Source organism: Solea senegalensis, linkage group LG3 (genome assembly GCF_019176455.1).
Source record: "Solea senegalensis isolate Sse05_10M linkage group LG3, IFAPA_SoseM_1, whole genome shotgun sequence".
NCBI classification, from domain to species: Eukaryota; Metazoa; Chordata; class Actinopteri; order Pleuronectiformes; family Soleidae; genus Solea; species Solea senegalensis.
In genome coordinates this window covers 26,344,931-26,372,193 of record NC_058023.1, presented here as the reverse complement: position 1 = coordinate 26,372,193, position 27,263 = coordinate 26,344,931, and the positions used below count along the sequence as shown (strand labels likewise).

The window sequence follows — 27,263 nt, the reverse complement described above, 5'->3', positions numbered from 1 at the left end:
AGCACATCATAATGTTAATTCTACTGTGTTGCTGTAAATAGACCTGCAGTAACTGATGCCTTAAAAAAACCCTCTACAATTGCAATAACTGCCAGTGATGGCCAGTGAGGTAATGCCATAAAAACAAATATAGATAGATGTAAATTAAATACAAACATCAGTTGGTGTTGTTTAGGTTTATGTCATGTTATGTGTTTCATGTGTAATTAACAACTTTACACAACTGAAATACACCCAAACTGACTAAAATCCCTATTTGTTTGTACCTTGCTTGTTCTGGTTGCTTGTGTTTCGCTTAATTCGTGCCACATTTAGCTTAATTTATCTCTTATTATTGTTTATGTCCTGATTAGATTAGATTATTTTACATTAGACTAGACTTTACTGATTCAAAAATATAGAAAAGACATAGAAATATGTTTAAGATTGCCATTGCATAGGATATCACTGTATCACTGTGAAGTACAGATGTACTTCACAGTGATACAGTGAGGGAAAATGAATGACACATAAAAATAAAAGGTTTCAAAACACATAAACAGACATTGTAAACACTAATAAAAAAGTTTTAAAAATAGTCCAAACATTTTTACTGCTTTTTTTAATGAACATTTAACCCTAACCCAGAGCGGCAAAATTGAAGCAACGGAATGGAATCCAGCCATCAACCATTCCATGAACAAGGTCAGTAGTCAACTTACCATGACGATGAAGAAGTAGAAGACGTACATCCAGCCCAGTTTGCTTTCAATCAGAGACACCAGGTACTAGAGGGTGACAGAGATTTAAAAAAAAACATCAGTGGTGAGACTGTGGTTCTGATTTTTTCACATATTTAATTGAATACTTTGTGGTTTCCTTTTCCATGTAAGAAAGAAATCAGATCAAAGAAATCAGATCATCATTACTTCAGGGTTTGGGTAAACACCACACATCAACATTTTCTGGACCAAACAAGTACTTGATTATCGATTATGAAAATAATCTGGAAGGTTGGGGGCTTAATCCCAATTTGCAAGAAAAAGCACTGCATATAGATGTGCTGTAGGACTATATGAGTGAATGGGTTTGAAAAAGGTGAATGACATTATTGTCATCAAGATGATTGTGTTGAAGAAGGGAAAAGTCGCACGCAGTCACAAACTATTTTATCTTCTGTTTTGCAAGTTACAGCGAAGCACTTGGACGTACCTGTCCGCCTGCAGCTCCGAAACTTCCAGTTCCGTCCACTATACCGGTCACAGTAGCCAGAGCCTCCTGACTGCCCCTCAGAGCAGCCTGTCGGCCCAGGTCAGCAGATATGGCGGAGCAGATGATATTGGATGGGCCGCCGATGAAGAAACCAGTGACGGCCAACAGCACGGCATTTATGACCTGGTCGTTGGGTGATCCTGAGAGGAGGGGGAGGAAAATGTGAACTGTGGGCCCAGATTAAACCAAACCAGGCATGAATGCAAGAGTGATGATTCGAGCATGTAGACAGATTAGTCTCATTTTCAGGGCTATTTTCGTCTACAGATGCTGTGTGATTATGCGTATGGACTCACGGCTGTATCCCACCAGAGCGGCCATCGCCATGGCCAGACTGGCGGCCAACACTGGAGCTCTCTTCCCCATGAAGTCAGAGATCAGACCCTGAACCGTTCCACCTGACACACAGAAACAACATAGACTGACGATCAAACAACTGCATGACATTTATTGATTCGTAATAAATAAAAAAAATCTGGGACGAGTTTATAAAAACTTTTTATACATACAAAGGATATTAGAGATGAAACGGAATGAATTACTTTATTTAAATGACTGGTTTGGAACAACCAACAGTCTTCCAACTGTGTTCCAAATTTCAACTTTAAAATGACAATTAATTGATTATCAAAACAGCTTCTCAAAACGCTTTCATGCCCCTATGTGGAAATTTGTCTTGGGCTCATCACTATTGTTACGTTATCCCATCCTTGTGTTGTTTAGTTGTTTACCAGCACAGCATTTACCTGCCTGCTAACTTTTTTTTACTCTTTCTTCTCCCCCCTGGTGCTCAGTTTCAATTTCATATGTTGAAAATGAAGGTCCGTCAGAAAACTTGGCACTCACCGATGATTCCTCCGACATCGTACCACACAGACAAGCGGTCGGCCTCGACCTCCTTCCAGTTGTAGTTGTTGCTCAGGTAGAAAGGAAGCCAGAAGAAGAAGGAGTAGTTGACGAGCTTCAGACATGCGTATGCCAAGGAATACTGCAGTTAGAGCAGAAAACACAGTCTCAACATGGGGAACATGGCCAGTTAATCCACAACATCAGTTAATCTCTTCCTAATAAGGTAAGATAAGACTTTATTCGTGCCACAAAGTGTTGGGAGTTTCAGACTCACAGGAAGCACTCCGGGCAAACAGAAGGCCTGGAGGAAGCCAATAGCCTGAGGAGAAACTGGAGGATCATCTGGTTCCTGAACCTCCACCTCATCCTCTTCGTCACTTATCAGAGGCCTGTGGCTGTCTCTGTCCGTCTCCACTGGGCTGAGCCCAGTTTCTGACACCAAACTCAAACCTGACGCACACACAGACACATTCAAATTTAGTTCAAAAGATTTACATAATAGATTTTTTTTTTGACATGCTCCTTTTTTTTTTAGTCCTTACCAACTTCTTTTGGGGAGGTGAGGAGTCCGAAGAACACCACCACCCCGCCGGCAAACTGCACCACCGAGGTCACCAGGAAGGCGTACTGCACACAGTGACACCCAATACATCACGTTACCATTCAGTTGGTGAGAAAATCATGGTAGAACATTTCAGTCAAGTGGTTTTTTTTTTTATGTGTATGTTACCTCGTATCCATACGAGAGCACACTGGAAGCGAGGAAGGCTCCCAGGATGTTGCCGACAGAGGCACAGGCGCTCCACAGGCCAAACACAAAGCCTCGCCTGGAGAACATCACCATGAATTTCATTAATGAAACCTTTCATCTTAGGTTTTATTTTGAGATACAGTCACTAAAAAAAGCCTCAAAATCAAATCTAACTACATTTTGTGGAACGCCACTTCACAGGCTTCATATTTTTAGCATTCAGCGCCTCTGGAAAAGTCTAAATGCCTTCTATGTGTTGGCAGCAACACCAGTAAATGGACGTCTTTGTATGAGTCTCAGAGTGTGGGTGCACAGTAAATATGCCTGGGCTGCACAGAGAAATGTCACACACACCCTGTTTTGCCAAACCAGTTGCCCATAACGGCCACCACGCACGGCCACACGGCCGACTGCAGCAGCCCGTTCAGGATCCACAGGAAGCAGTACAGATAGATGTTGTAGATGTGGAGCCATTCAGTCAGAGTGCCAAACAGAAACTCCTGTAAATACAAACACAGATACAGTTGTGCTGAAGCCCACACAGGGAAATGCGTACAACCTTCATATTAAGAAAGCTATTTTAGAATTTAAACTTATTCCCAGGCAAACAGCAAACTATAATATTCATACTATCACATGTCTTACAAATATGCTTTGTAATGGTTAATTACTATCAACTGTTAATTGGAACATTTTCAAAACATAGCTGTAACTAGGGACGCACGATATTGGACTTTTTGCCCATATGCTGATATATCGGGAGTGCTTGGGCCAATAACCGATGCTGATATATATGTGTTTCCCTGCTAAATCGCTGTCTGTTCAGACATTAGAGGCAAACGTCACAGAATATTACCTACCACTACAGCAGAGCCACACAGGCCAAAGCAGAGGACATAGCGCAGGTTTACTCTGTCCCCAATCACACCACTCAAATACAGGCCCTGTGGACAGCAAGAAATAATCACAATAGTCACATAGTCACAAATAGTCACAAATAATGTTTAAATTTTGAATTCCCTGCTCGTTTTTTTTGCATCGGCTGTTTAAACTACTGTAGCAGATGTTCCGAAAAGCCCATCAGACACAGAGAAACACTTACTCACCACGGCATACGAAAAGAGAAAGATGGAGTCCAGGGCTCCCAGGAACAGAGTTGCTTGATTCTCATCTGCAAACAGGTGATTGTCTTCCCATGTCTGCAACAGTCAGAGAAAATACAGGAAATGATATACAGATCGGCTTAAACGGGGGTTTAATTGTCACGTGACTACCGGGCCAGAGACCTGGTATCAGAGATGTCTCACTCTTGCTCTGCTGGATTCAAATCAGATGCTTGAATATAATCATTTCTAAATATTTACAAAAATCGGTTTCATTCAAACCAGTCACATTAGTTCACACATTGCTGATTAAGTCTCTCAGCGCCACATGACTCTCTCTGTTTCTCAGCATAGCTTGTGCCGTAGACAGGAAGTGATGTGTTCTATGTCAAGACAGACACATACTAATCTTGGCAACTAATCAATCACTGTGGCAAAGCAGACCACAGACACCATGAGTCTGCTTCCTAAGATAACTCCACCTGTGTACTCTTCAATCTTGTTTTTATTGATCCATGTCAAGTATCTACAATACGTGTGTGGGTGAAACATTGTTCTGCATTGTATTGTGTGTGTGCGATTCTCCGTACCTCACTGGGAGAGAAAGCATGTGCGCTGTCATTCTGGACGGATGACGTCCACTGGGCTGAGATGCTCACTTTCACATTGCTGAACGTCTTCCGTGACGCGTGCAGCAACACGTAGCTGCAGGGACGAGATGAAACGTTACTCAGAAAGTGAATGCAAAGTGTGAAAGTTTATCCTTTTACGAGTGGAAGCCCCTGCTTGAATTACCCAATGCTTGTTTAATATACTGAAACAATTGGGTCCTAAATGGAAACATGTTGACAAATTAATGGTAGAAATGTCAAACTACTAAGAAGACTAATAGTCCTTCAAGGTTGCCTTGGGTTACACAAAGTGAGAATTAATTAGGAGAAGGTTAAAGTTCCATATCAGCAGCTTGATTTAGCAGATCTTCCAGGAAACACCAGATCAGTATCTGTCACTGACAAGGAGGAAAAAGACAAGAGTTCACTGTGTGCTCCAAACTGCTGCAGTGCAAACTGCACTTTGCATTGCTCCTGATAAGATGACCACAGACGTGTTTCTAATGATTAACAACGAGTAAGTGGGTCTGATTCAAGAAGCATGTGGCTGAAGATTAACAGATGGTCATAAACATGATGATGGATGCCCTGCTTTGTTTGACTGACATCGCTGCTTAGTCTCCCTTTCATGACAAAGATTGTTTATTTAGAAGGGATGATATACAGTATGTAAAACACAAAACAAGTCCAGTGAAAGACATATACATTTGTTTATGCCTGCCTTGTTGGACAATCACATTTTGACTCTAGAGAGCATGAAGGCTCACTCCCCTTTGAAACCAATATTATCTCCACAAAAGTATATCTTTAATAGGATTCTTCTTTGGAAAACGATGTAAAACAAAATAATGACATAAGCTGGGTAGTGCAGCAAGCCTAAATATTGGAAATCCAATACCTCTTGAAAAAGTCTGGCCTGGGATTAACCTTGACCCAAAGACCTTTTACTTAAAATAATAACTCATAATCATTCAGTGACTTTTTACTCTACCTACAATAAATGTACATTTTCTTTCTTATCTGAGCATGTAGCGTGTAGATAGACATATTTCATTTATGCTATAGATCCCAGATCTTTCAAGTGATTCTGAGGATGTGACTGGTATCACATATTCATTTAATCAGGAGGGAAGATGGGTTTGTTTTACCTAAAGAAGGTGAGGAGGAAGACAACCAGATGATGATTGGTGTACTGTGACAGGTAGCCACAGCACGGGGAAGGCATCACAGGGGCAGCTGGAGGGAGGAAGAGGAGGTGGAGGAAGAGGAAGGAGGTGGTGCTGGTGAAGGTCTTCAAGGGGGAACAGCAACAGGATCAGGGAGGGGTAAGAGGGCAGCTTCAGTCCCACTAGGCCAGATCAGACAAGCACATCACTTGAGCAACAACAAAGCTGCGCCTGCAGAATGAGGAAACCAGTATTAAACAACTGTCCTAATATTTGTCAGATTAAAACAACAATGCTGGAGAGAGAGGCGTAGAATGTGCATCGCATGGATGGTCACTCATGTTGCAGTCAAAAAACTAACAGTGAATTCTCATATAAATTTCAGGTTCTGATCGTTTAAAAGTGAGTTAACTGAATTTTAGGTGATATGAATGTAATGTAGACACACACAAAACTATTTTCATATGATGTAAAGTTGTTATTTAACTATTTTAAAGCTAAGATAATATTTAATTAAGTTACCAGGTACAACAGGTATTTACTATTGACCCATGGCCCATAAGCAAGTTTTAATTCTGGCCCTCCAAGGAAAAAGGTTTGGGCACCCCTTCTTAAAATGTAAAAAAATAATTTTGTGTCATTGCTGAGTCACGCACTACCAGCAACTGCAATCAATAGGCCCAGTGTGATGTATGCACCCACAACCTCTTCACCCCATTGGTTGGTTCAGCTTCAGCTATGTTGTTTACACAGGACACAGGAACAAGTACAGTAGGAAGTCAAAATGCATCAACCCGTTCTGTCTCAATAAATAAAACAGAAGTATCTGAAAGTTGTATTCCAATTCACCCCTCTAATTCTCTTTTCACCAAGGTTTAATGTTCCTAACAGCATAGAATATCTTAAAAATGCTTTATGAACTTTAATATGATGGGGCAAAAAACTGGAAGAGTAACTGAAATAATCCAACACACTCTGTATCTCTGTTCTTCATTTAATCTGGTCTAACTGGTTTCTATAACGCCACAAATATACATAAATGTGTAACACATTAAATGTCTAACACATTAGTTTCGGTTGCATGTGCCTTGTTTGCTTTTGGTGAAAACATTACACAAATATTACGCAGAAGTTTGGGTTAACATTTTACATGAAACTGAGAGACAGACATATTATAAAATATGAATGACAGTAGTCTGGGCAGTTAATAAGTAGAGGGGGCACCGACCATTGATTACATATGAAAGTTGTATGTTTCTTTAGACAAACTACTGTAACTCAACTGAATGCCTTCATTTCAGATGCCAAAACCATTCATTTCAGAAACAATGATATACAAATTTACTGGATTCATTTCCTAACTCTCTTTGGCGTGTAACAGTTGTTGACATATGTAATGTTGCTTTCTTTAACTTCTAGGCTGAACCTCTCACATGACTACTCCACCCAGGTACTCATATGGTATCTGCTTACCTTAATATCTAAATTGAAGGCAATAAAACCCTGTGTAAGTATGATTAACATAATTGTGTTATATAATGTGTATAATGTGTATAATGTGTAATGGTATAATGTGTGGCTGTGCGTGTGTCTCTACAAGGATAAAAGACATTTGAAAGGTGTTCATACAAACAGGTATCCAATTAGAGGAGAATAGCATAGAATAATGATCTGGATACGATAAGTACTCTTACACAAAGAGCTGAATTATTCCATTGAAAGCACCCCCTCTTAAAAGAACCTACTGTATTAATTTTAAGACTTTGCTGAAGGCAGGATCTAACCTGCAGAGTGCAGGATTGGGGAGTTGTCAGCAGGTAGTTGGTGTTTCAGATGCAGATACTTTAATGTAAATTGAGAATAAGGACGCCATTATCTATCAGGGATTAATGGTTGTCCCTCAGTCAACCCAAAAGTAATGAACTAATTTAATTATTTTCTTCTTCGACTTACATACAGCAGTTATACCAGTTTTAAAAAAACAAACAAACAAAAAGAAACAATTAAAGACCACTTGGTAATGTAGGCATGCCTCTTTTTGTGTTTTCTGACTCTGCATGTTATATCGTTTACATGCTTTCTCGTGTTAAGTTTTACTCTTGTAAAGTACGTTGGAATGTTTATTTCTGAGAAATGTGCTACACTAAACGTTACTGATTATTCTAAATCTTGTGAATATTATACCACACATAGCCTCTCTCTCTATTCGGCGCCTACCTCGTTTGATCGATAAAACAGATGGACGTTTATATTAGCACTGCACTCCAACAACACAATACCCACATGACATCCAGTGAGTTCAATTAGATTGGGATTTTTGTCGTCACAAAGAAATGTGCTACTTCAATGTTTGTCCATCTCTGAGTGACGAGGCTTATACATGGAGACAGTTCCGGGTTTGTCACAACGAAATTACGAAGTAAGCGTCAACAGACAGGCGGGCTACAGTCGTATTTCCAAACCCCAACATAATAAAAAGGAGAAGCAAAGCTTTTCTTACCTCTTAGCTCAGGCTGTGGTGTACCAGCTCGCTCTGTGTGTGGCAACAGCATTCGTGTGTTGCTGTTTACTGTGGGTTCATGTGGCGCGGACGTCAGCGACTTCAGATTACAGCGGTGCGCTGCTGCCACCAGCAGGACAGGGGTGGAACTACATGAGTAAATAAAGCCATGAATATACTGTACTGTAAGGGCACAGCTGCTCAGCTCAACACATGTCACTGTGACACTTGTCGGATAAAACCAGGCGACGATTGGCTGCAAGTGAATTCCTACACACCGTTTAAAACATGCACCGCCAAAAAACCTTGCATCAAACATTGCCTGGCACTTAAACAGCGAGTATTCACTCAACCTGGTCTGAACTTTAACACTGGTAAGTTTCCACAAGCGGTATCTTTTTACAAAATTAAAGTGGGTTCTATTATATTGTGGAATGTTAATTTAATTTAATGTAATGTAAGTCCAATGCCAAATGTGTTTACTGCTCTGAGTGCATCTTGTGTTTTCTATGAAAAATGTAATGGAAAATAACATTTCATGCCATATGCAAACCAGTATTGATTGTATAATACATAATATCACCGATTCCAGCAAATGCAGGTTACAATAAGATATAAATGAAATAAATACTTTTGAATTGAATTGAGTATTTATATTATACACATATGTTTCATTATACACATTGAAATTGGTGTAAGAGAAAACAAAAGATAGAAACAGTGCTTCGGAAATGTTTGTTGTTTATTGGTGAAAGAAACAATGGCACAAAGCGTGTGTAATGGTGTAGGTATGTGGCTGACAGTACAGCACATGAAATAATAAACAAATGCAGTATAATATAGTGTAAATAATAGTAATGTGAATGTATTGCTTCATGTTTGCCTCTAATTTTGTGTGTATCAAAGTTGAAGACACTTTGCTCTTATTTTATCGTAGTTTTTGTTATTAATGACATTGCAGCATTAAATACAGTCACACACCATGGGGCATGGGGGTGCTGGGAGACCGACTGTAGTTGGAGTTAGAGCAGTGTGAGCAGCTGGAGCTCAGACGCAGCTGTGATGTCAGTGCATCCCAGCAGCCTTCAGATTCATAGGAAGAATAGAAAAAGTAAAGGCCATTCCACAAGATGCAAGATGGTGACGTTGGTTTGAGTCAGGGTTAAGAGTCATTCATTCACTCTACATAGACACCCAGCAGAGAGAGCGAGGGAGCGAGAGAGAGAAGGGGGAGAGTGAGAGAGAGAGAGAGAGAGAGAGAGGGTGGGTGGGAGTCATTTTCAGGGTGCATGAATTAGAGAGAGTGAATGAAAGTTGAAGACTGGGGAAGAGGCAGAGAGAGGAGTAGTTTGTTGTGAGACCCTTGTATCTCCACTGCCACTCATACTCAGGCTTACATTAATTTACATACCATATTGCAGTCAAGTTTAATCTGGACATACAATACTGAGGTTTGGACTTGGCTCCAACGGACACTGCTCTCATGGGTACTGTAGCTGCAGCATCATGCTGCCATGTTACCGATGAACACATGGAAACTGTACAACAGGAGGAGGTAAGAGTTGTCCAATTTCGTAGATAATAATGTAGAAGAGTGGGATTTCAATGATCGTACTGTGTATTCATTAGCTTGTTGTTGCCTCAAGTATATTTTGTGAGGTTCAGGCTGGAATTTGAGCATTTGTATGGCTTGACAAGACCAGTCTTAAACTCTAGGTGACGGAAATGTGGCTAATAGAGAAAGGATGGTCTCACGATCGTGGATATAGAAGAACGTGTTGTCATGGCTGCTTTGGCTCTCTGATATTTATTAAAGGCGTGTGTCATGTTGGTAGCAGCACTGTGACCTAAACCTAATCAAGCAGCATTTCATTTCCTGAAAAAAGACTTGAATAGTAAGTTGAATAAATTATTTAAATTTAAACCCAAAAGTGTTATTTTCAAAAAGATAATGTGAGGATTTTAGATTAGTGGTGCTGCTCTGGATGGCTGTTTCCATCACACTGCTGTAATTAAAGCATCCCAATGCGTCGTCTCTCATCTTATCGGCGGCTCTACAATGCGAACAGTCCCTTTAAGACAACATGTCAGCTAAACAAATGACACCAGTTCCAGATCTGGGAAAATTACTGAGCGCTATCTCAGAGGCCACTGAACTTTGAAGCATTTGCCTCAGCAATGTGAAACTATCCGTTACTATGAGGAGGACAGAGCATTTTTTTGCTGCAGTGAGGGTCAAAGGTCGCTCTCCTGCGTGGAGAAAGCAGCAGCGTACGGAAGGGTCATGCAATACTATACTACAGGAGAGAGATGAGTGACTCAATCAGTAACATTAATGACTGGTTTGTGTGATGAAGTGCTTGTGGGAGTAGCAGTCATGATTGTGCCGGAGTCTCAACAGCTGGCTCCTGAATTCTACTCTACATCACCAGCTGAGAGAGAATCTTAATCTTCATATTGATCTGTAATGTGAAAATAATATGCAGATATTCACACGGTGGAGCAGTAATTCCTTAAATGTGGTCTGTGAAGGTACTGCAGTTGGGCCTTGAGTGGTCATAAATATAAGGTTTTGTTCAGGTTTTGAGACACTGGTGTCCACTCATATGCTTTCTGGTCTATTTTCAAAAAAATTCACATTATGTTCTATTGAAGAAAACCCGAAAATAGCAACTGAGACCATTCATTTCTCAGGGAAATGTTCATTGTTGTTATAAATCCAATGAGAGGTAGACTCATGTTCCCATGTTCAAATAGGGTTCTTTTTTGGGGTTCAGGGGTCACCCCCTGGTGGTTGTCCTCATCTGGCAACCCGGAAGCCTACATTCCACTTTTTGTGCTTTAAACAAAGAGAACGTTTTTAGTTTTCAGTATTTAAATTATACAAACTGCAAAATACATACGATTCATTTAAAAGCAAACAGAAGATCCTTTTCCTGACCATGGTCTAATTGTGAAACATTAAATAAATCTGTCAATGCAATTTGGATCTTTCGTTTGCTGGTTTGAGTCCTGTGCACCTGTCTCTGAAAATAAATGTGTGCAAACTGTTACATCCATATGGATTGCTTATTATGGATGATTCATAGAATTGCTTTTAAATAATAAAATGAGTGACAATACTTCATCCTATTATGTGGGTGGGCTTAAAATAGGACATCGGGACATCCTTCAGCTTTGGGAAAGACTGTTCGAGGGCCCACTCTACTACAGTGTTGATTCTATTTTTTGTCCAATAAATAATCTGTTTTCTTGACTCTAAATGAAACAAAAACAGAAAGACACACTTTTATTGACGTGCCTAATATTAAATCCGAACTGGAGCCAAACTGGACAGGATGCGATAAAAAAATGTTTATATCTAAACTGAAGAATTAAACTCTCTCTCTCTCTCGTTCTCCTTCAGGTTCATCGTGATCATGGAGGCCACTGAGAGAATGAAAACCAACCAAGACTGCATCTACTCCACTGTCAACAGGTTCGTGTCAGGGCTTTTGTTTTTTTAACCTCGCTAATTCCTGCCGAGCCTGAGAAATATGGGCCGTGGTTGCCCTTTACTCCTCACATCCATTACTATAAAGTCAGAAAAGGTCTTTCAACTACAGGGCTTCCCATTTCCTCCTGTTTATTTATTAAAACATAACAGTTTGATGAAATGGGCCTCGGTCCAAGTGTGTGTTTATTTAGGAAGGCTGATGAGAAGATCATGCTTGGTCATAGGCTCGTTCTTTGGAATTTTTCTTGCCGGATGAATTTTCCCACTGACGCCAGAAAAAGACCACGTGTCCTCGAACTGACATGAACAGTGGAAAGTTCAAGGAAGTTTCAGTTGCTTAGCCATTTGGTAGCATGCATGTCGTCTTTCCTATATAAATGTGGATAATAATTGTATAATACAATAGTATTTTTCCTTACAATATTGGTCAGGGTGATTACTTTTAGTTAAAATAGTATATTATAGATATTACAAGTTACTTTTTCCACTGCTTATTCATTACCTTTAACTAAATAAAGTCAAATGATTGTGTACATCCCTAAATTCACTAAATCACTACATATTAAAACCTTTTTTATGGCTTTGTAGGCTTAAGACGAAGGGCTATCCTGGTGGAAAAAGTGGTTTCCATATTATTGTGGAAAACAAGGACGCTGGGCAAACACAAGAGGTTGCATCAAAACTTCCCTTCACCGCATTGGAGAACCTGAGCAACCACAGGGAAGAATCGGCCGTGATGGCTCACAGGAGGTCAAGCTTTGAGACTCACCGCAATGAAAACAGTCTCCCAGTGGACAACAAGCTCCACCGATCCAGTGGAGGCAAAATTAAGGACAAAATTTCTCTGTGGGAGGGAAAGGAACCCACTCATTCATCCATTATCTCAGGTTCTTCAGGCCAGAGTGCACAAATGACAGAATCTCAGACGAGAAAGACTGCGGATGAGCTGAAAGGAGAGAGCAGGAGGGTAGCCCTAAAGGAAAAGGAAATTCTGGGAAAAGACACTGGAGGTAAACTTCATTCAAGGCCTTGCTCACCGGTTGAAAGTGGAAAACAGCAAAGAGGAACAGCCAATGGCAGTCAACAAGAGGAGGATAGTAAAAGAGTGGTTCAAAACAAAAAACAAGATCCAGAGAAAGAGAATGTAGAAAAGCTTGGAGAATCCAGGCCGGGTTCACCTATGGTGCCGATGCAGCATGAGACAGGGACATTGAGGAAAAGCGGTGATAAAAGAGCAGTAGATCACAGCAGCCAGGAGAAGAGAGCTGTTTTCACTCTCTTTAAAAATATGGAAGCTATGGGAGACAATCACGGGAAAACACTGCCAGAGCTTGGAAATTACTTCAGCCCGCCGTGTAAGGACAAACAGATAGGAGGGAAAAATGCATCCGAGGCGATCAGAAAAGGGAAGCAGCAACAGGACCACATATACACAGAGCCAGGGTCGCTCCCCATCAACCCAGTCCCCAAACCCAGACGTACTTTCCAGCATCCAGTGGTTGCTCCCATGGGGAGACAGAGGAACCTCCCTCCTCTGCCCTCCATCTCCAAATTACCTGCCTCAAAACATCCTGCTGGTGTCTACAGGAGGCCCAGGAGTGAGAGAGTCCAAGAGAACATCAGCAGGTACAGACCATAGACCGTATTACAAAAAAAAAATCTGATTTTCTCCATGAAGCTGACCTGGAAGTCACAAAGTGTAGAATAGCCGTCAAACCCCATTTGAATGGAATTTTTCATCTCAATCGATAGTTTTGGGTCATGATGTTACTTTTGTAAATATGTGGATGTGATTGACAGCTGTCCAAAAGGGAAATCTGTGAATGTCAACATGACAAAATCATGAATCTCGAGGATTTAAAACAGTTCAAATATGTATGAGCTCTCAGATTTTTTTTTTCTTGACTGTGGCTATTTTCTATTTCCTTTGCTCCATATAACAAATGAAACGGATTCATTTTGGTTCATGGACAAAACAATTTTGTTATTTTGAGGTTGAGGAGACGTCGATACCCATTTTCAAAACATTTTATGGACCAAACATCAATAAATTCCAAAAATAATTAATTGCAGCCCTAGTCACGAGTGGCAGCTACTTGGGACAGACACGTGAATTCCTCACTGATGTAGCGACACTGTTAAATCCATTCATTTTCCGCTTTTAGACTATTTTTGCTTTTAATAAAAAAAGGGTAATGCTCCTTTAATGATTCATCATATTATGATTTTTTTACTGTTCTGTTCACAGGAAGTCATTTGAGTTTGAAGACCTTGCAGAGACAGCTGTCCCGCTCGTCTCCCATTCACTGTCTCAGGAACATCATTATGAAGACATCCTGGGTCAGACACGTCTTATCCTTCACACAAAGTTTTTTGTGTCATGTGTTACGGCTGAAACCAAATCTATTATTATTATTCCAGTAATAATACACTGTTTATTCTTTAATAATCCCAACTATTTTCATATTGCGTTCCATGTAGATTCGCCCAAAGAGAACCCCTATGAGGATATAGAACTGGAGAGTCGATGCTCGCAGCAGTCTTTGCCCCCCTCTCCTGGTGCTGACACTACAAAGGTCCCTGCAGTAGTAACTTAACATTACACACACTTCTGATTTAGAGGTTATTGCATGAGAACCATTATTGGTTTTTTTTCTGTTCTCAGGCTTCAAGGCCAGGCTTTTTCAGGCAGAATTCAGGCAGGAGCTTTAAGCTGCTGGACCTGCGGAGAACCAGCCCGCAGGCCCACAGTGTCAGCTGTGGAGGCGTTTCATCTCCACCCCAGCTCAGCCCTCCCTCCACACCCACACCCACCTCCACCTCTCCTGAAAACACATCCTGGCTGGCCGGGGATCCGTACAGCCGCAGCTGCCGCAGAATTCCAACGGTCTGTCAAAAACAACAAAAAAACAAAAACACATAATGTTGCATGTTAGAGAAAATGACTTGCAATTATTTAAACTGAACATATTTATGAACTTGGGGTTTATTCCCTTAAAGTCCAGTTCTGTTCACAAAGAGTCAAAATAATATCAGTAACAGCAAAAAATCAACAGTTCTTATTTCCTTTACACTGAGCCAGAGTTGATTTTCCCCACCAGGTTGTTCTGAGGATCAATAGCATCTTTGAAGCTCGAATCAGAAAAAAACACCTACGAAGGATCTACCATTACGCGGAGACAAGCTCAGGAAGAGGTGATTTGACATCGTCGGCCAGCATGACAACTTAACTGTAATGTTGTTTCCAAGTGTTTGACTTAAGAAATATAACTGAATCTTTACAGTAACGGATGACAACAGTGACTCTGAGAGTGAAATCGAAGAAAGAGCCAAAGGTAGTGTTTTAACCTCAATCACATCCCTTCATTTCTCTTTACTGATTCACATTAAAACACAGTATTTAAGTGCACGGTGTATCCTCCTTACGCTCTCTCAGCTCACCGCCAGCGCCTTGTCTCAGTGAAGTCCATACTGAGCCAGCCCAGCCAGCCGCAGGTCCACTACAATGGCAGCAACATCAGCAAGAGCTCTCTGGATAAGGAGCTCCGTCAGCGCAAGCTCTTCGAATATTTCCTGGTCGTGTCACTGCAGAAGTCCAAGACAGGAACCCACTATGTGCCGACGGTCACACAGCAGTTCCCACCTAAGGTCCGGAGCACAAAACAGTCAAGATCCAATGTGAAATATTTAGGAGGGATTATTTTATAGAAATGTAGTTTCCTACCCATCAGTATGTTTATAGAATCCCTTTCCTTCTTCTGATACACTGGACCTTTAATTTAATTCACAATTAGCCCCCAAAAAATATACCTTCATTAAAAATCTATAAGATCTATGAAAACGTATGACCTTTTTGACCTTCTGTGATGTTTACAGTTGGAGCGAAGCTTCATGCTCATGAGGGAGACGGAGGATCAACTGAGGATCATTCCTCAGTTTTGTTTCCCCGATGCTAAAGACTGGGAATCAGTGGAGAGTTACCCGAGGTAAGAGCGCCAAACCTGGACGCAACTTGTTCATGAGATTCCACAGAACTCTCCCCAGGTACATTGTGCATATGCACTATAGACACTGCTTCTTAACGGTCTGCACAATAAAGGACACCTCATTTTTATTATCTTGTCTTACATGGCTGACGTATGGAAAAGTCACTTTTGCTTGTACAAAAAAAAACATTTTCATTCATTTGATTGTCAATGCATTCATCACACTTATTTGTGCATTGTGCTGCATCACCTCACAGCGAGATGTTCTCCTTTGTGCTGACCGGAGTGGACGGGAGCAGGAGATTTGGATACTGCCGCCGTTTACTGGTAAATAGAAAATGAAAAAGAACAAATAAGAGCACTGCTGGTGGACAGGAAGTGGCTAAATACCACGATGACGGCTGAATAAATAAGCTTGCCAAAATAGTCGATGTGCCTGTGGGAAAAACAGTGCATCTCAGAGTCTGGGAGGAAGTGTGTGAGTCTGGGAAAGTGTGTTTGTGTGCGCGTGTGTACAGTATGTGTGTGTTTCAGTACTCCTGTTGTGATTTCAATGTGTCATCTGAAAAACTTACTGTAAAAGAGGCATAATATTCTATGCCGTTGAGAAACTGAACAATCTTTTCTGCTTTTCTTCAGCCGAGTGGAAAAGGCAAACGTCTACCAGAAGTCTATTGTATCGTCAGCCATCTTGGCTGTTTCAACCTGTTCTCCAAGGTAAATCACTTCCACTTATTGCCATGTAATCATAATATAACTCCATAAGCCATAAAAGTCATTCTCAATTATTCAAAGAGAGTGAAAATCAGCTTGTTTTCCTGTTTTAAAGACTGGTTAGATGACATGTTTCCTGTCTATGGCTAAAAGAGATTTGGAAAAGAGGAATATTGGACTGTTGATCTTGTTAATCTTTGTTTTGATGCCATGGACATCCATAACTGAAAATAAATATATAATATAAGATAAATAAGTCATTTTCAAGCCATGATTTTGTCTGCTGTCCTGCAGGTGCTGGATGAGGTGGGAAGACGCAGGGCTCTGTCTCCAGCCTTGGTGCAGCCGTTCATGAGAGCCATAATGGAGGCCCAGTTTCCGGCTCCGGGCAGAACCATAACCATTAAAACTTTCCTCCCTGGCTCAGGCACTGAGGTGAGTGACACCGTTACCGCCACAGTATTCTGGTTGTTTAAATTAAAGTAAGGAAATAACGTGTCCAACTGTCAGTACCGACATATTCTTCAAGAAGAGAAAAAGTGGAGTTCCTTTCTTTCCTCAAATACTAAAATCTGCTGTAAAATATATGTTGCATGTTGCTTTAAAAATCCGTGATATTTCCCCAGGTGATGGAGCTGTGTCGACCCTCTGATTCTCGCCTGGAGCACGTCGATTTTGAATGTCTCTTCTCTTGTTTGAGTCTGCGTCTGCTCCTGCGGGTGTTTGGCTCTTTGCTGCTGGAGCGAAGGGTCATCTTCACTGCCGACAATCTCAGGTCGGTCATATTTGCACAGCCAGTGTTTAGAAGTGCAATATACTTATATAATATCATGTTGAATGTACATCCGGTGCAACCCTTATTTGCACTGTAAATATCAAGCCCATACTGTATACTTATATATTCTGGTAACTCTCTATAATGTGCATTCTATTTTAACTTTATATAGTCGTTGTTCTATATTGTACTTTCACATAATGTGGGAAATGCACATTTATTATCTTTACCGTGTTTATTGCCGTGACAGCCACTGCGGGGCTAATAAAGGACTTATCTTATGTAAATATGGAGACAGCAGACATCAGGTGAAAGCATCGAGGATGTTTTCACGTGGAGGTTATAAGGAGTATGGGTGGCCCTAGTTTTATTCAGAGAACATGCCACAGAGATATTTTGAGGCCAGGATGCTGCTGCTGCTGCTACTGGTTGTTGTTGTTGTTGTGCTGTAGTTTGTTTGTTCTACAGAGGGAAAAGCCAGCGGGAGTCAGAGAGCGTGGTCACATCACATTAGTAGAGAACAGGAATGCAAAGACAAGTGACGTACATGAAATGAAACTATGCAGCCTTGTTTTTTTTCCCCTCTCTATGGGAAATGTTACTCTAGGGAGCAATCAACTGGGTTTTAGATTATACCGCCCTCATGTGGCAAGAATTAGGAATTTCCAGAGGTGGAAAGAGAACTGAAATATTCTACTCAAGTAAAAGCACCACTATTTTGATATCATTTTATATATCAAGTGCAAGTAAAAGTACTGTCAAGTGGTAAATGTGCAAAATTCCCCACTTGAAAGGTTTCATCACAAACATCACTTTTAGTGCATGCACAGCAAACATTGATATTTAAAGGCTTGACTTTTAAATGACCAGACCTGACTTTAACTTCAGAATTCTGACTCTAGGCTGACTTTAATTTCAGAATTCTGACTTTCTCAGAATTCATGCTGTGGCCCTAATACTCTTCCATAATTTAAATATTTTAATTGTTTTTGTAAGGCAATCCTTTCAAATGCACCACACTGTGTTTAACACGCATGTTTTTTTTTAAACGCATCACATTTTAGTTATATTTAACCAACATGACTTCAAACATTTGCATTTACACCCCTTAACCAGCTAATTAACATGACATAAAATGGCATACTACGAGCAACATGAACATAACCCAGTTATACCCCCCAGAAAACAGGCAAAAGCTCACCAGCTGCTTCCTCAACAAGTTTTTGAACAAGTTTTATTCTGCACTAAGTAGTTTTGGATCCTCAGCTCTCAGTCACTTCTCAGCTGATTGCTGCTCTGCAGTGAATCTGTGAGTGTGTGACTGTTGGTGATTAGCAGATCACTCTCAGCTGGTGCACTCAGGCTGGAAGGGGTGTGGCCCACAGTTCACCTCAACAAGTGCTGCTTTAAACAAGGTTGGGGTTCTTTCTTGTGTCGCGCAAAAAGGACGAGGGGACACAAAGGAAATTAAAGTGCCAGCAAAAATAAAATACGTAAACACATAATGTATCAGTCAAAATGGGTCAAAGGTCACCAATTTCTCAACATCTAACATCTGTCGTCCTTCTTGACTGATCCTTTTTTTTGCCTTCTTCCTCTTCCTCTTCCTCCTCCTTGTTGCAGTACACTCTCCCAGTGTTGTCATGCAGTGGTGGCACTGCTGTATCCCTTCGTATGGCAGCACACTTACATCCCTGTGCTGCCCTCGGCTATGCTCGACATCGTCTGCACTCCGACCCCATTCATCGTGGGCCTGCTGTCCAGCTCCTTGCCCCAGCTCACTGAACTGCCCCTGGAGGAGGTCAGAGAGTTTCTAATCCTCTGCTATGAGGGGAAGGGACTAGAGTTATTTGAAGAAGTCAAGACATTATTTACTGGTTTTATGATTTAACACAGCAATCACATTGCATTAGATTCATTTTGGACTGTGTGCTCTTCTGCAGGTTCTCGTTGTGGATCTAGGCAACAGTCGATTTCTCAGACAGGTAAGTTCTGGATGTGGATTTATAATTGTTTCAGACAATAAAAATAGGTATATTCAATGTGGTTCTTGTCTTTGTAGTTGGATGACGAGGACTCCATCCTGCCCGCCAAGCTTCAATCAGCCCTGGAGAATGTTCTCGAGAGGAGGAAAGAGCTTGCTAATGAGAGAGGAGGAGACAGTGGTAACTGTGGACATTTGTGTCACAGTTTCTTAATTTACCACCTCTATGACCCCCACTTGCTGAATATAACTTCCTTATTTCAGACTCTGTACATCTCAGCACCATTGTGTCCGAGGCCTTTGTCCGTTTCTTTGTGGAACTGGTGGGCCACTATCCGCTCTTCATCACCGGGGAGCGAGAAGACGGCTACTCCTCCTCCTCGTCCTCGTCGCCAGGCCTCTGCTCCTTCCAGCGGGAGGGCTTCCGCAAAGCGTTCCCCTCCAAGACGGTGCGCCGCTTCGTGGAGGTTTTCATGGAGACCCAGATGTTTGGCTGGTTCATTCAGGAGAGGGAGCTCCACCAGCAGGCTCTGAAAGGTACACAGGTGCAGCAGTTAGCTATAGAAGGTCAGATGATCCGGAGGTGATCGGATGGTTCACGGTTCCTTCTCTTTTCCTCAGGACTGTTTGAAGTGAGGGTGCAGGATTATCTGGACTCCATGCATGAAAATGAACACCGAAGGGTTAACAGGTTTCTCAAGGGCTTAGGTAAGGATCACATACTCATACATGTCTTCTATGAAAACACTCAATCAACCACAGGTCTGTTCTCACATTGACACTCTTGTTGTTTCTATTGTTTCAGGAAATAAAATGAAATTCCTCTCCAAGAAATAATGCAACACCGAAGCACTGGAACGAGAAATACAAGGAAATATGAGCAATGAAATGAGTGCATTTTCAGTTCCGGTAAAGTCCTCATCCTCTTCTGTGTCAGTGAGTGGGTGGGTTTTTATCTAAAACTCATGATAGACACATAGTGACTGTAGTGAATTAAAATGATCTCTACCAAGGGAAAATGCTGCTGTATTTCTTTGATATTCTTCAAATATTCATGAACATGAATGACACTATATAAATGTAAAAATGTAGTGTGTAACCATCATAACCTGCATGATTTAATTAATTAAATTAATGAGAAGGTAAATCATATAGACATGGCACTGAATCCTCAATTGCTATTCACTGTGGTTTGACTTGACCGTTTGAAGAGACACTGTTTTATGACTCCACCAGGGGGCAGTAGTATATTCTCTCTGGCTAAATGAGCTTGGTGACAGCCTTGATCCTTAATGCTTCAATTTTCCCTTTAGTCAAAAATGGTGAAATTATTGTAAATGCGTTTATAATGACAAGTTATTAAAATGTTCCTGTTTGATGTTAAAAAAGATCTGAGTTATTTTTAATGTCGGTGTGTGTGTGTGTGTGGTGATTCCTGTCAACTCATGTCCAAGGCCTCAATCCTTGTTTTTTTTTTTAATTAGATTACATTTCAGATGTTATTGTGTCGCTGCTGCCAATCTGTTAATCAATCAACCTCCAGTTTGTGGCTCGTAAGTGATGATTACATAGTGAAAAAACACACAGTGCATCCCACAATAGTTTGACAAAGAGTTTAGTTACACACTAGGAAATCCCAAGAGGCAAATAAAAGCCATGGAAATTGTGTTCACTCAGCGTTTATGTGCCACTTGTATAAAGTGAGTAATCGACATACAGCCTATTTTCTAACCCGTTCACTGTTTGTATTTGAAGTTATTTTGGCCATTCCACTACAAAGAGCCTCACTTCAGAGTTGGTGGCAGCTTCGCTGTTTTAGTTACTGAGTCATGGAAACAAAGCAGTTCTCTCGCCCGCGCGAAAAGGGAGCGCGCATCTGTGTCAGCATGAAAACATAACACAGGTGCAGAGCAGAGCACAGACGTGTTTTGTCTGAGGAATGGCGCGCAAAGTCAGATAAATCAAATAAATTCAAACAAAATATAGAAACTTTATATATAAATACAGTATATACACACACCAAACTGTTCAATTTGTAATACATCGTAATACATTTTCAATGCTCTTCTTTTTTTAATCTGCAACCAGACCCCTATTGGCCATTCGACCACACCTTTATTGTTTAATTTATTTTCTAGTGTACTCCAAACACAGCCATTATATCCAATCATCAGACTTTATTTAAAAAAAAGGCCTGAAACCTGTGATTGACACAATCGGCTCCTCAGGAAACCGTTATTTTCTCATATAGACTCAAAGCACGGCTCTAAAACGCACACGATAAGCAAAGCTGTCACGGAATAACAGATGTGAAAGTGGTACCACAGCTTCCTATCTGGCTCCTAAGGTGGGAAACCGCAGTGCTTTGGGACAGGAGGCATCTCAGGAAGATGAATGTACGTGGTGAGAGAAGAGCAGCGGCGGCTGGAGTAATGTTTGCTCAACTCACTCAGTCTCTTGGAACCCAAGTGTGTTTGTGTATGTGTGCAGATGGCAGAGCACCAAAACTCAAAATGTCACATACGGTTTCCTGCTAAACACCTGGCTCCAGCTCAAGACAACTGGCTCGTTAGTGCGGACGTAATTATGGCCATGATTAATTCCAGTAAGCGGGGATTGACTCTCCGAGCTCACATCCTGCACTGGTGTATTTCCACTCCATGTGGGATATCTTACACCACTGCAAACACAAATGTCATGCATTAGCACTAATGGAGAGAGAGTGCGCCTTTATCTGGCACTTATAGGAACAACAATAGTTTGCTGAAACTCTAATCATCTCCTCAAAGTGCTTGTCAAAGGTCCCTATTACCTGAATGATTTCCTCCTTTAAGAGATGCTACACAAGGAGAGAATTTTGCCAGAAACTGAAAAGAGCATACAGGTGTAGTGCCGAAAAGAGACTGCTTGCCGAAAAACGACTGCCCCCAACGGGAACGCGCATCAGTTCAGAGGAGGTGAGCGTAGAGGAAACCAGGTGCATGTACAGTGAATTTGGTCAGGATCACTCCTTGCAATAAAGACTTATAAGGTGCAGTCACTTTTCGGCAGGGCCTGCCAAAAAGTGACTGCACCCTATAACTCTGGATTGGTAGGGGTTACATTCTCTGTCTTTTCAGCATGAACAGTAGAGGAAACCAGTGAATGTGGTCAATATCACTCCTTGCAATAAAGGGTTAAGGGTGCAGTCACTTTGGCAAGTGACTGCACTCGCCAGCCAGATGACCCGTATATTACATCTACAAGTAGACCTACGCTCACTTCCTCTGAACTGATGCACGTTCTCTTTTCGGCACTACACCGGCAAGAACCTATAGCAAGGCTGCACTGATCACATGCACTCAGATATTCTGAGCCGAAATGAGATCATACGATAAGCCCATTACAGCCAACCACAGATTTAATTATGAATGAAATAATACATTAATAAATCAGAAGAGTTTAACAGCCTCATTTCAGCGTGTATTTGAATCTCGCTGGCAGTCGCCTCTGCTAATTACATGATTTATGGAGTAATCTGTGGAGTCGGGGAGGTGCAGCAAGTAACCGGCACTTGCCATCAATCAAAATGAAAAGTCATTTTCTGCCTTTTTTTTTTTTTTTGGCTAAAGACTTTCTTCTTTGTACTTTCCCTGACACAGCTCTGAAACAAAATGGCAGCTCGAGTAAAAACGAAAAAGCTCATGTACAAATTATGCTTGTGTGTATATTTTTGCTGATACCTGACATGAGGCCATGGGGTGGAAGCGTGTAGAAAAGAGCGGGAGTTTCATTGTGCACACACATGTGCAGCACTCACATATTCACACGCACAGACTGTACATGCACCGTCAGCTTGTTTTTGGGAAGCTGCAGGTGCATCGTCCAGCTGCAGCTCTGCCATGCGTGCCAGCGAACTGAATCATTTCCACCCCACACACACATACACTTTTTCAGAGGAGGAGCCATCCGACATATGGGGAGCATAACGAGGCAGGAGGGAAAGGTGGAGAGAGAGAAGAGAGGAAAGGAGAAATGAATTTGACAGGAGACTGAAGCAAAGTGGTAGGAAGCAGAGAGGAGAGAGAGGGCGAGGAAAAAATAGGATTAGGAGGGGAGGGTTTCCTAATTCCCTGCTGCTGAAACATGTTTCAAAGGAGGAGAGTAAAACCATTGAGGGTTGTAAGTTTGACCCTTTTTTTCATGGCCAGTGTTTCCATTAAATTTGGTGAAAAAGATATATATATCTATATGTATATATAGATATATCTATATATATCTATATATCTATATATATATATACATATATATATAGAGAGAGAGAAGTATAATGGAAGAGTGGGTGGTTGAGGGGTTGGGGGTGGGGGGGTGGGTCAGGCCACACACAGAGCTTTCCAGGCCTGAGGGTGCGTCAGTCAGGCTTGTCTGCATGTGGTCTGCTGTATGTGTCCAAGTTTATCCACACCACTATTACACCACCATTAGTCATGGCGTGATGGCATGATGACAAGGGTTTCTCTCTCCCTCCCTCGGCCTTTGTCTCTCATCCACCCATTCAGCTCAGGCGGGCCTTTTAAAGGGCCACACCCTTTAATAATTATTTTTTTTCCCCCACATTTTCTTCTATCTCACCTTACAACACCGTCTGACTTTGTGTCTCCTGCTGCACTGAGAGTGGAGATAGAGGGAGAGAGAGAGAGAGAGAGAGAGAGAGAGAGAGAGAGAGAAAGAGAGAGAGAGAGGAGTCTGTCTGGAGCCTCAGGAGTGGACTTGACCACACACACACTCTCACTCAGTCACACATTCATGCACACATACAGTAGACGGGTCGCAGGGGATTCTTTGTCAGAGGAGTTACAGGGTGGTCTGGTGTGTAAGTGTCAGTGCATGGACTCCTATCTCTTCATGTGGTTTGTATGTGTGCACTTGAGTGACTTGGTGTGTGTGTGCGTCCCGCAACTCCAACATGCCCTCTGATATTAAAAAGGTTGAGTCAGAACATTTGGGCGGCTGCGTCTCCAATCCCACACTTGTTTACTGTGCCCGTTTTAAGAGAACAGCCGCGGGGAAATGTGGTATCTCATGGATTCTGTCACTTTTCTTTTGGGACCAAAAACGTGCGTACGAAAGAGTGAATCACGTATTTCATCGGTTCTGCTCATGTCCTAAACTCTCCAATCTCTCCGTGGTGTTTGGATTTGATTTGAACTTTGTCCCCTGACGGCTATTTCTGGGACTTTACCGATGGGCTGTCCGTTATCACATGTCCAGTTTGATACAGTGGTGTATGCCTTGGTTAGAATTGGGTCATGGACTTATTGGCCTGCCTCTGGCTGGAGAAACTAAAACTCAGCTTTTGTGGCGAACCTGAATGTTTTCGTGCAGTATGATCTTTAGTGTCAATATCATTGTAAATCTCACTTTGTCTTTTTTCCCTCATGTTTTTTTTTCTTATCTACTTGATGTGACGTGTTTGTGTGCTGTGATGTAGTTTTTTTAATTTTGTTTGCAATCCACAATAAATGATACCATTGTCATTATCTGCAATTTATCAAATAGCTGTTTCTAGTGAGGTTTCTAGATATATTCATTAAAGTGCATGTAAAGCTGTGAGAAAAAAAAATACTTTTCTGACTTTGTCACCCCACAGGAAAAAGTGAAAAATCCTGAAAGAAAATGTTTTCAGTCCTTACTCCACAGTTGTGTCATGATATACTACTATGAGAGGCTGCAGGGTATGATGATGTAATTTTACGCTTTATAATCTGAAATAGTGACATAATTAAATTAAACCAATAAACAACCAGTCAAATTATTTATAATATTTTTGTTTTATTTGACCTTTATTTTGCCAGATAAAAATGTTTTTGCAAACATGACCATGACATGAGGGATGCCAAGATTATTTTTCTTTATCTCGCCAATCCTTGGGTGAGAAAAAAACTTCTAGTCTGGTCACTGCATTCAGTTAATGATTTCCAAAATCAGCATGCACTGCAATACATTTTTCTGTCTCGTGACATCCAGACAAGCCTCCACCGACAATCACAAGACACTGGATTGTGAAGTCTGCCATCTGCTAACATGATAAACTGGATGAAATGTCATCCACTCGTACCTGTGCTGTCTCTCACTCCAGCACGCTTATACTTTTACAGTACAGTGGCCAGCATGACATAAAACAGCATGGCTGACAATTACTGCTCGCTTTAAAAAGGGGGGTGGGGGGGGAGGGAACCACGTGGTTTTTGCATTAACATCAGGCTCATGTTTGAGTGCGTGTGTCTGGTAAGAAAATCAGCGATTGTTTTTCCACTTGCGGCGATAAGTTGACTGTAATTTCATATTTTGGGCCGGTGTCAATTGTCGTAATTGTGGGCGTTTCGGGGCTGTGATGTGCAGACGTGCAGAGTGCAGCGAGTGTGTTGAGAGCCCGGCGGTATTTGCAAAGTGAGGCAAAATTGCCTGACAACTGTATGCGCGGCCTGTGAGTAATGTTGCCGTGAGGAAGTACACCCATACAAATAGGCTCTGTCTTTAAGCTGTCACTCAGCCATTCATCACCCTGTGTATTTATTCCCGGGGAACAGAAATACTTATCTCTAAGTGGTCGTGTTGATTGTCGCAAGAATGCTTTTACCTGCATCTAGGGCACTCAACCACTTCACTAATGTGCGTAATTATTTTTAAAAATTAATAAATAAAAAATAGATAAATAAATAAAAAGCAGAAATTCTAATATACTATATATTCTGGGCACTTTAAAATCAATGTCGATTGAGCAACACATAGCAGAACCTGATAAACTGAGTATAAATGACCTGTTTCTCTTCACGAGTGTCATGTTGACACATTAGTCCAACTAAAATCAAGCTTAGTCGGACTAACATATCTGCACAATGCGATTCATAGTACGATTACTTCTGCATGTATATGCTTAGTCCGATGGGAGTCAAACTTGGCGTTCTGCTCATGCACCAAAATTTCCTTGCAGGTCTTCCACCCCGAAGTAGAGGGAGACGAGGCATAAACTGCAATACTGTTACCGGAAAAGAACAAACAACACGATGGTGTCGGCAAGAGTGGAAACTACGGAGGAGGCCCGCTTTTAAACGAAGAGAAGACACTTATGCTTTAGAACCATAGCACAATCTATCTCAGATGTTTTTCTGTGACAGAAAGGTCAAGAGGAAACTGATAACTGGAGTACAGCACCACGTACAGAGGTGGAGTCAGGCGCACACGGCCAATAAATCAATTTTCTCCTCCGCATTTGTAATCGGACTCGTCAAATTGTCCAATTGCCCGTCTTAGTCGGACTACGGCCTTAGCTCGATTAAACCGTGCAAGTAACAGGCTGAACAAACACTGGATGTGGACTCAACAGCACAACTCAACAAGAAGAAAAAACACCTTTCACTTTCACTCTCAAATAAAATTAGGTTTCCAAAAGCACAAGTCAACAAAACATACAACATACAAAAGAGGTCAAAAGGCTACTAGTAACAAATCTTTAGATAATGACAAGGACACTTACTTTTCAGCAGAAACAGGAAACTAAATGAATAAAGCTAAATACACAGGTGGAGGGATAACGATTAACAGGTGAAACACATCAGGGTGGGGCAGGTAATCACAGAGGAGGGAAACTTTACAGGAAGCAGACTCTGAAACGAGAAGCAATGGTAATTATTTCAAAATAAAACAGGAAACGGAACATAAGACTTCTCAGGATGTTACACTTTGGACCTTTACATCTTTTGTCTGCGCTAATTCTAGCTCATAATAAACTTGAAAAAGACCAATGTTATACCACTTATTCTGTGTAATTACGATTTCTGACCAATTTATTATCAAGTCACTGAACCTTTTAGTAGGCCTATTTTACTATGCTCCAAAACAGCTTTAACTTCACTGTAATATTTTGGCTTCAAACAACATGTTTCTGCTTTATTTAGGTCCTCTTCATTTCCCACTTTAGCCAGTCTTCGCCGCGTTCCTTTCGCCCGACACACGGCTGGGAAGTTCTGGAAAAGGTTACGGGGTTACAGGGTTTTTCCACCACCGCAGATTGTGGACGGTGTTAAATCTTTTATTG

At 41.3% G+C, this 27,263-nt stretch overlaps 2 protein-coding genes across 2 annotated transcripts; one reads left to right on the top strand and one right to left on the bottom strand.

The window, feature by feature from the left end:
* Positions 1-677: 677 nt before the first annotated feature.
* LOC122766012 (sugar phosphate exchanger 3-like) lies at positions 678-8,318 on the bottom strand. The gene is made up of 13 exons (XM_044020587.1): positions 8,232-8,318; positions 5,714-5,962; positions 4,545-4,659; positions 3,958-4,050; positions 3,712-3,795; positions 3,206-3,351; positions 2,831-2,927; positions 2,643-2,727; positions 2,375-2,550; positions 2,098-2,239; positions 1,548-1,649; positions 1,192-1,391; positions 678-767 (listed from the first exon to the last, which is right to left on the bottom strand). Exons 2-13 carry the CDS (start codon positions 5,788-5,790, stop codon positions 693-695), a joined length of 1,392 nt encoding a protein of 463 aa, XP_043876522.1. The 5' UTR covers positions 5,791-5,962; positions 8,232-8,318; the 3' UTR covers positions 678-692.
* Positions 8,319-9,562: 1,244 nt separating this feature from the next.
* On the top strand, positions 9,563-20,574 carry LOC122765822 (DENN domain-containing protein 2A-like). The gene is made up of 20 exons (XM_044020258.1): positions 9,563-9,786; positions 11,638-11,709; positions 12,316-13,353; positions 13,976-14,067; positions 14,209-14,303; positions 14,393-14,614; positions 14,829-14,922; positions 15,012-15,062; positions 15,164-15,375; positions 15,604-15,713; positions 15,971-16,040; positions 16,353-16,430; positions 16,722-16,862; positions 17,054-17,202; positions 18,826-19,003; positions 19,146-19,187; positions 19,265-19,367; positions 19,451-19,723; positions 19,808-19,894; positions 19,992-20,574. Exons 1-20 carry the CDS (start codon positions 9,746-9,748, stop codon positions 20,021-20,023), a joined length of 3,180 nt encoding a protein of 1,059 aa, XP_043876193.1. The 5' UTR covers positions 9,563-9,745; the 3' UTR covers positions 20,024-20,574.
* The last annotated feature ends 6,689 nt before the right edge of the window (positions 20,575-27,263 follow it).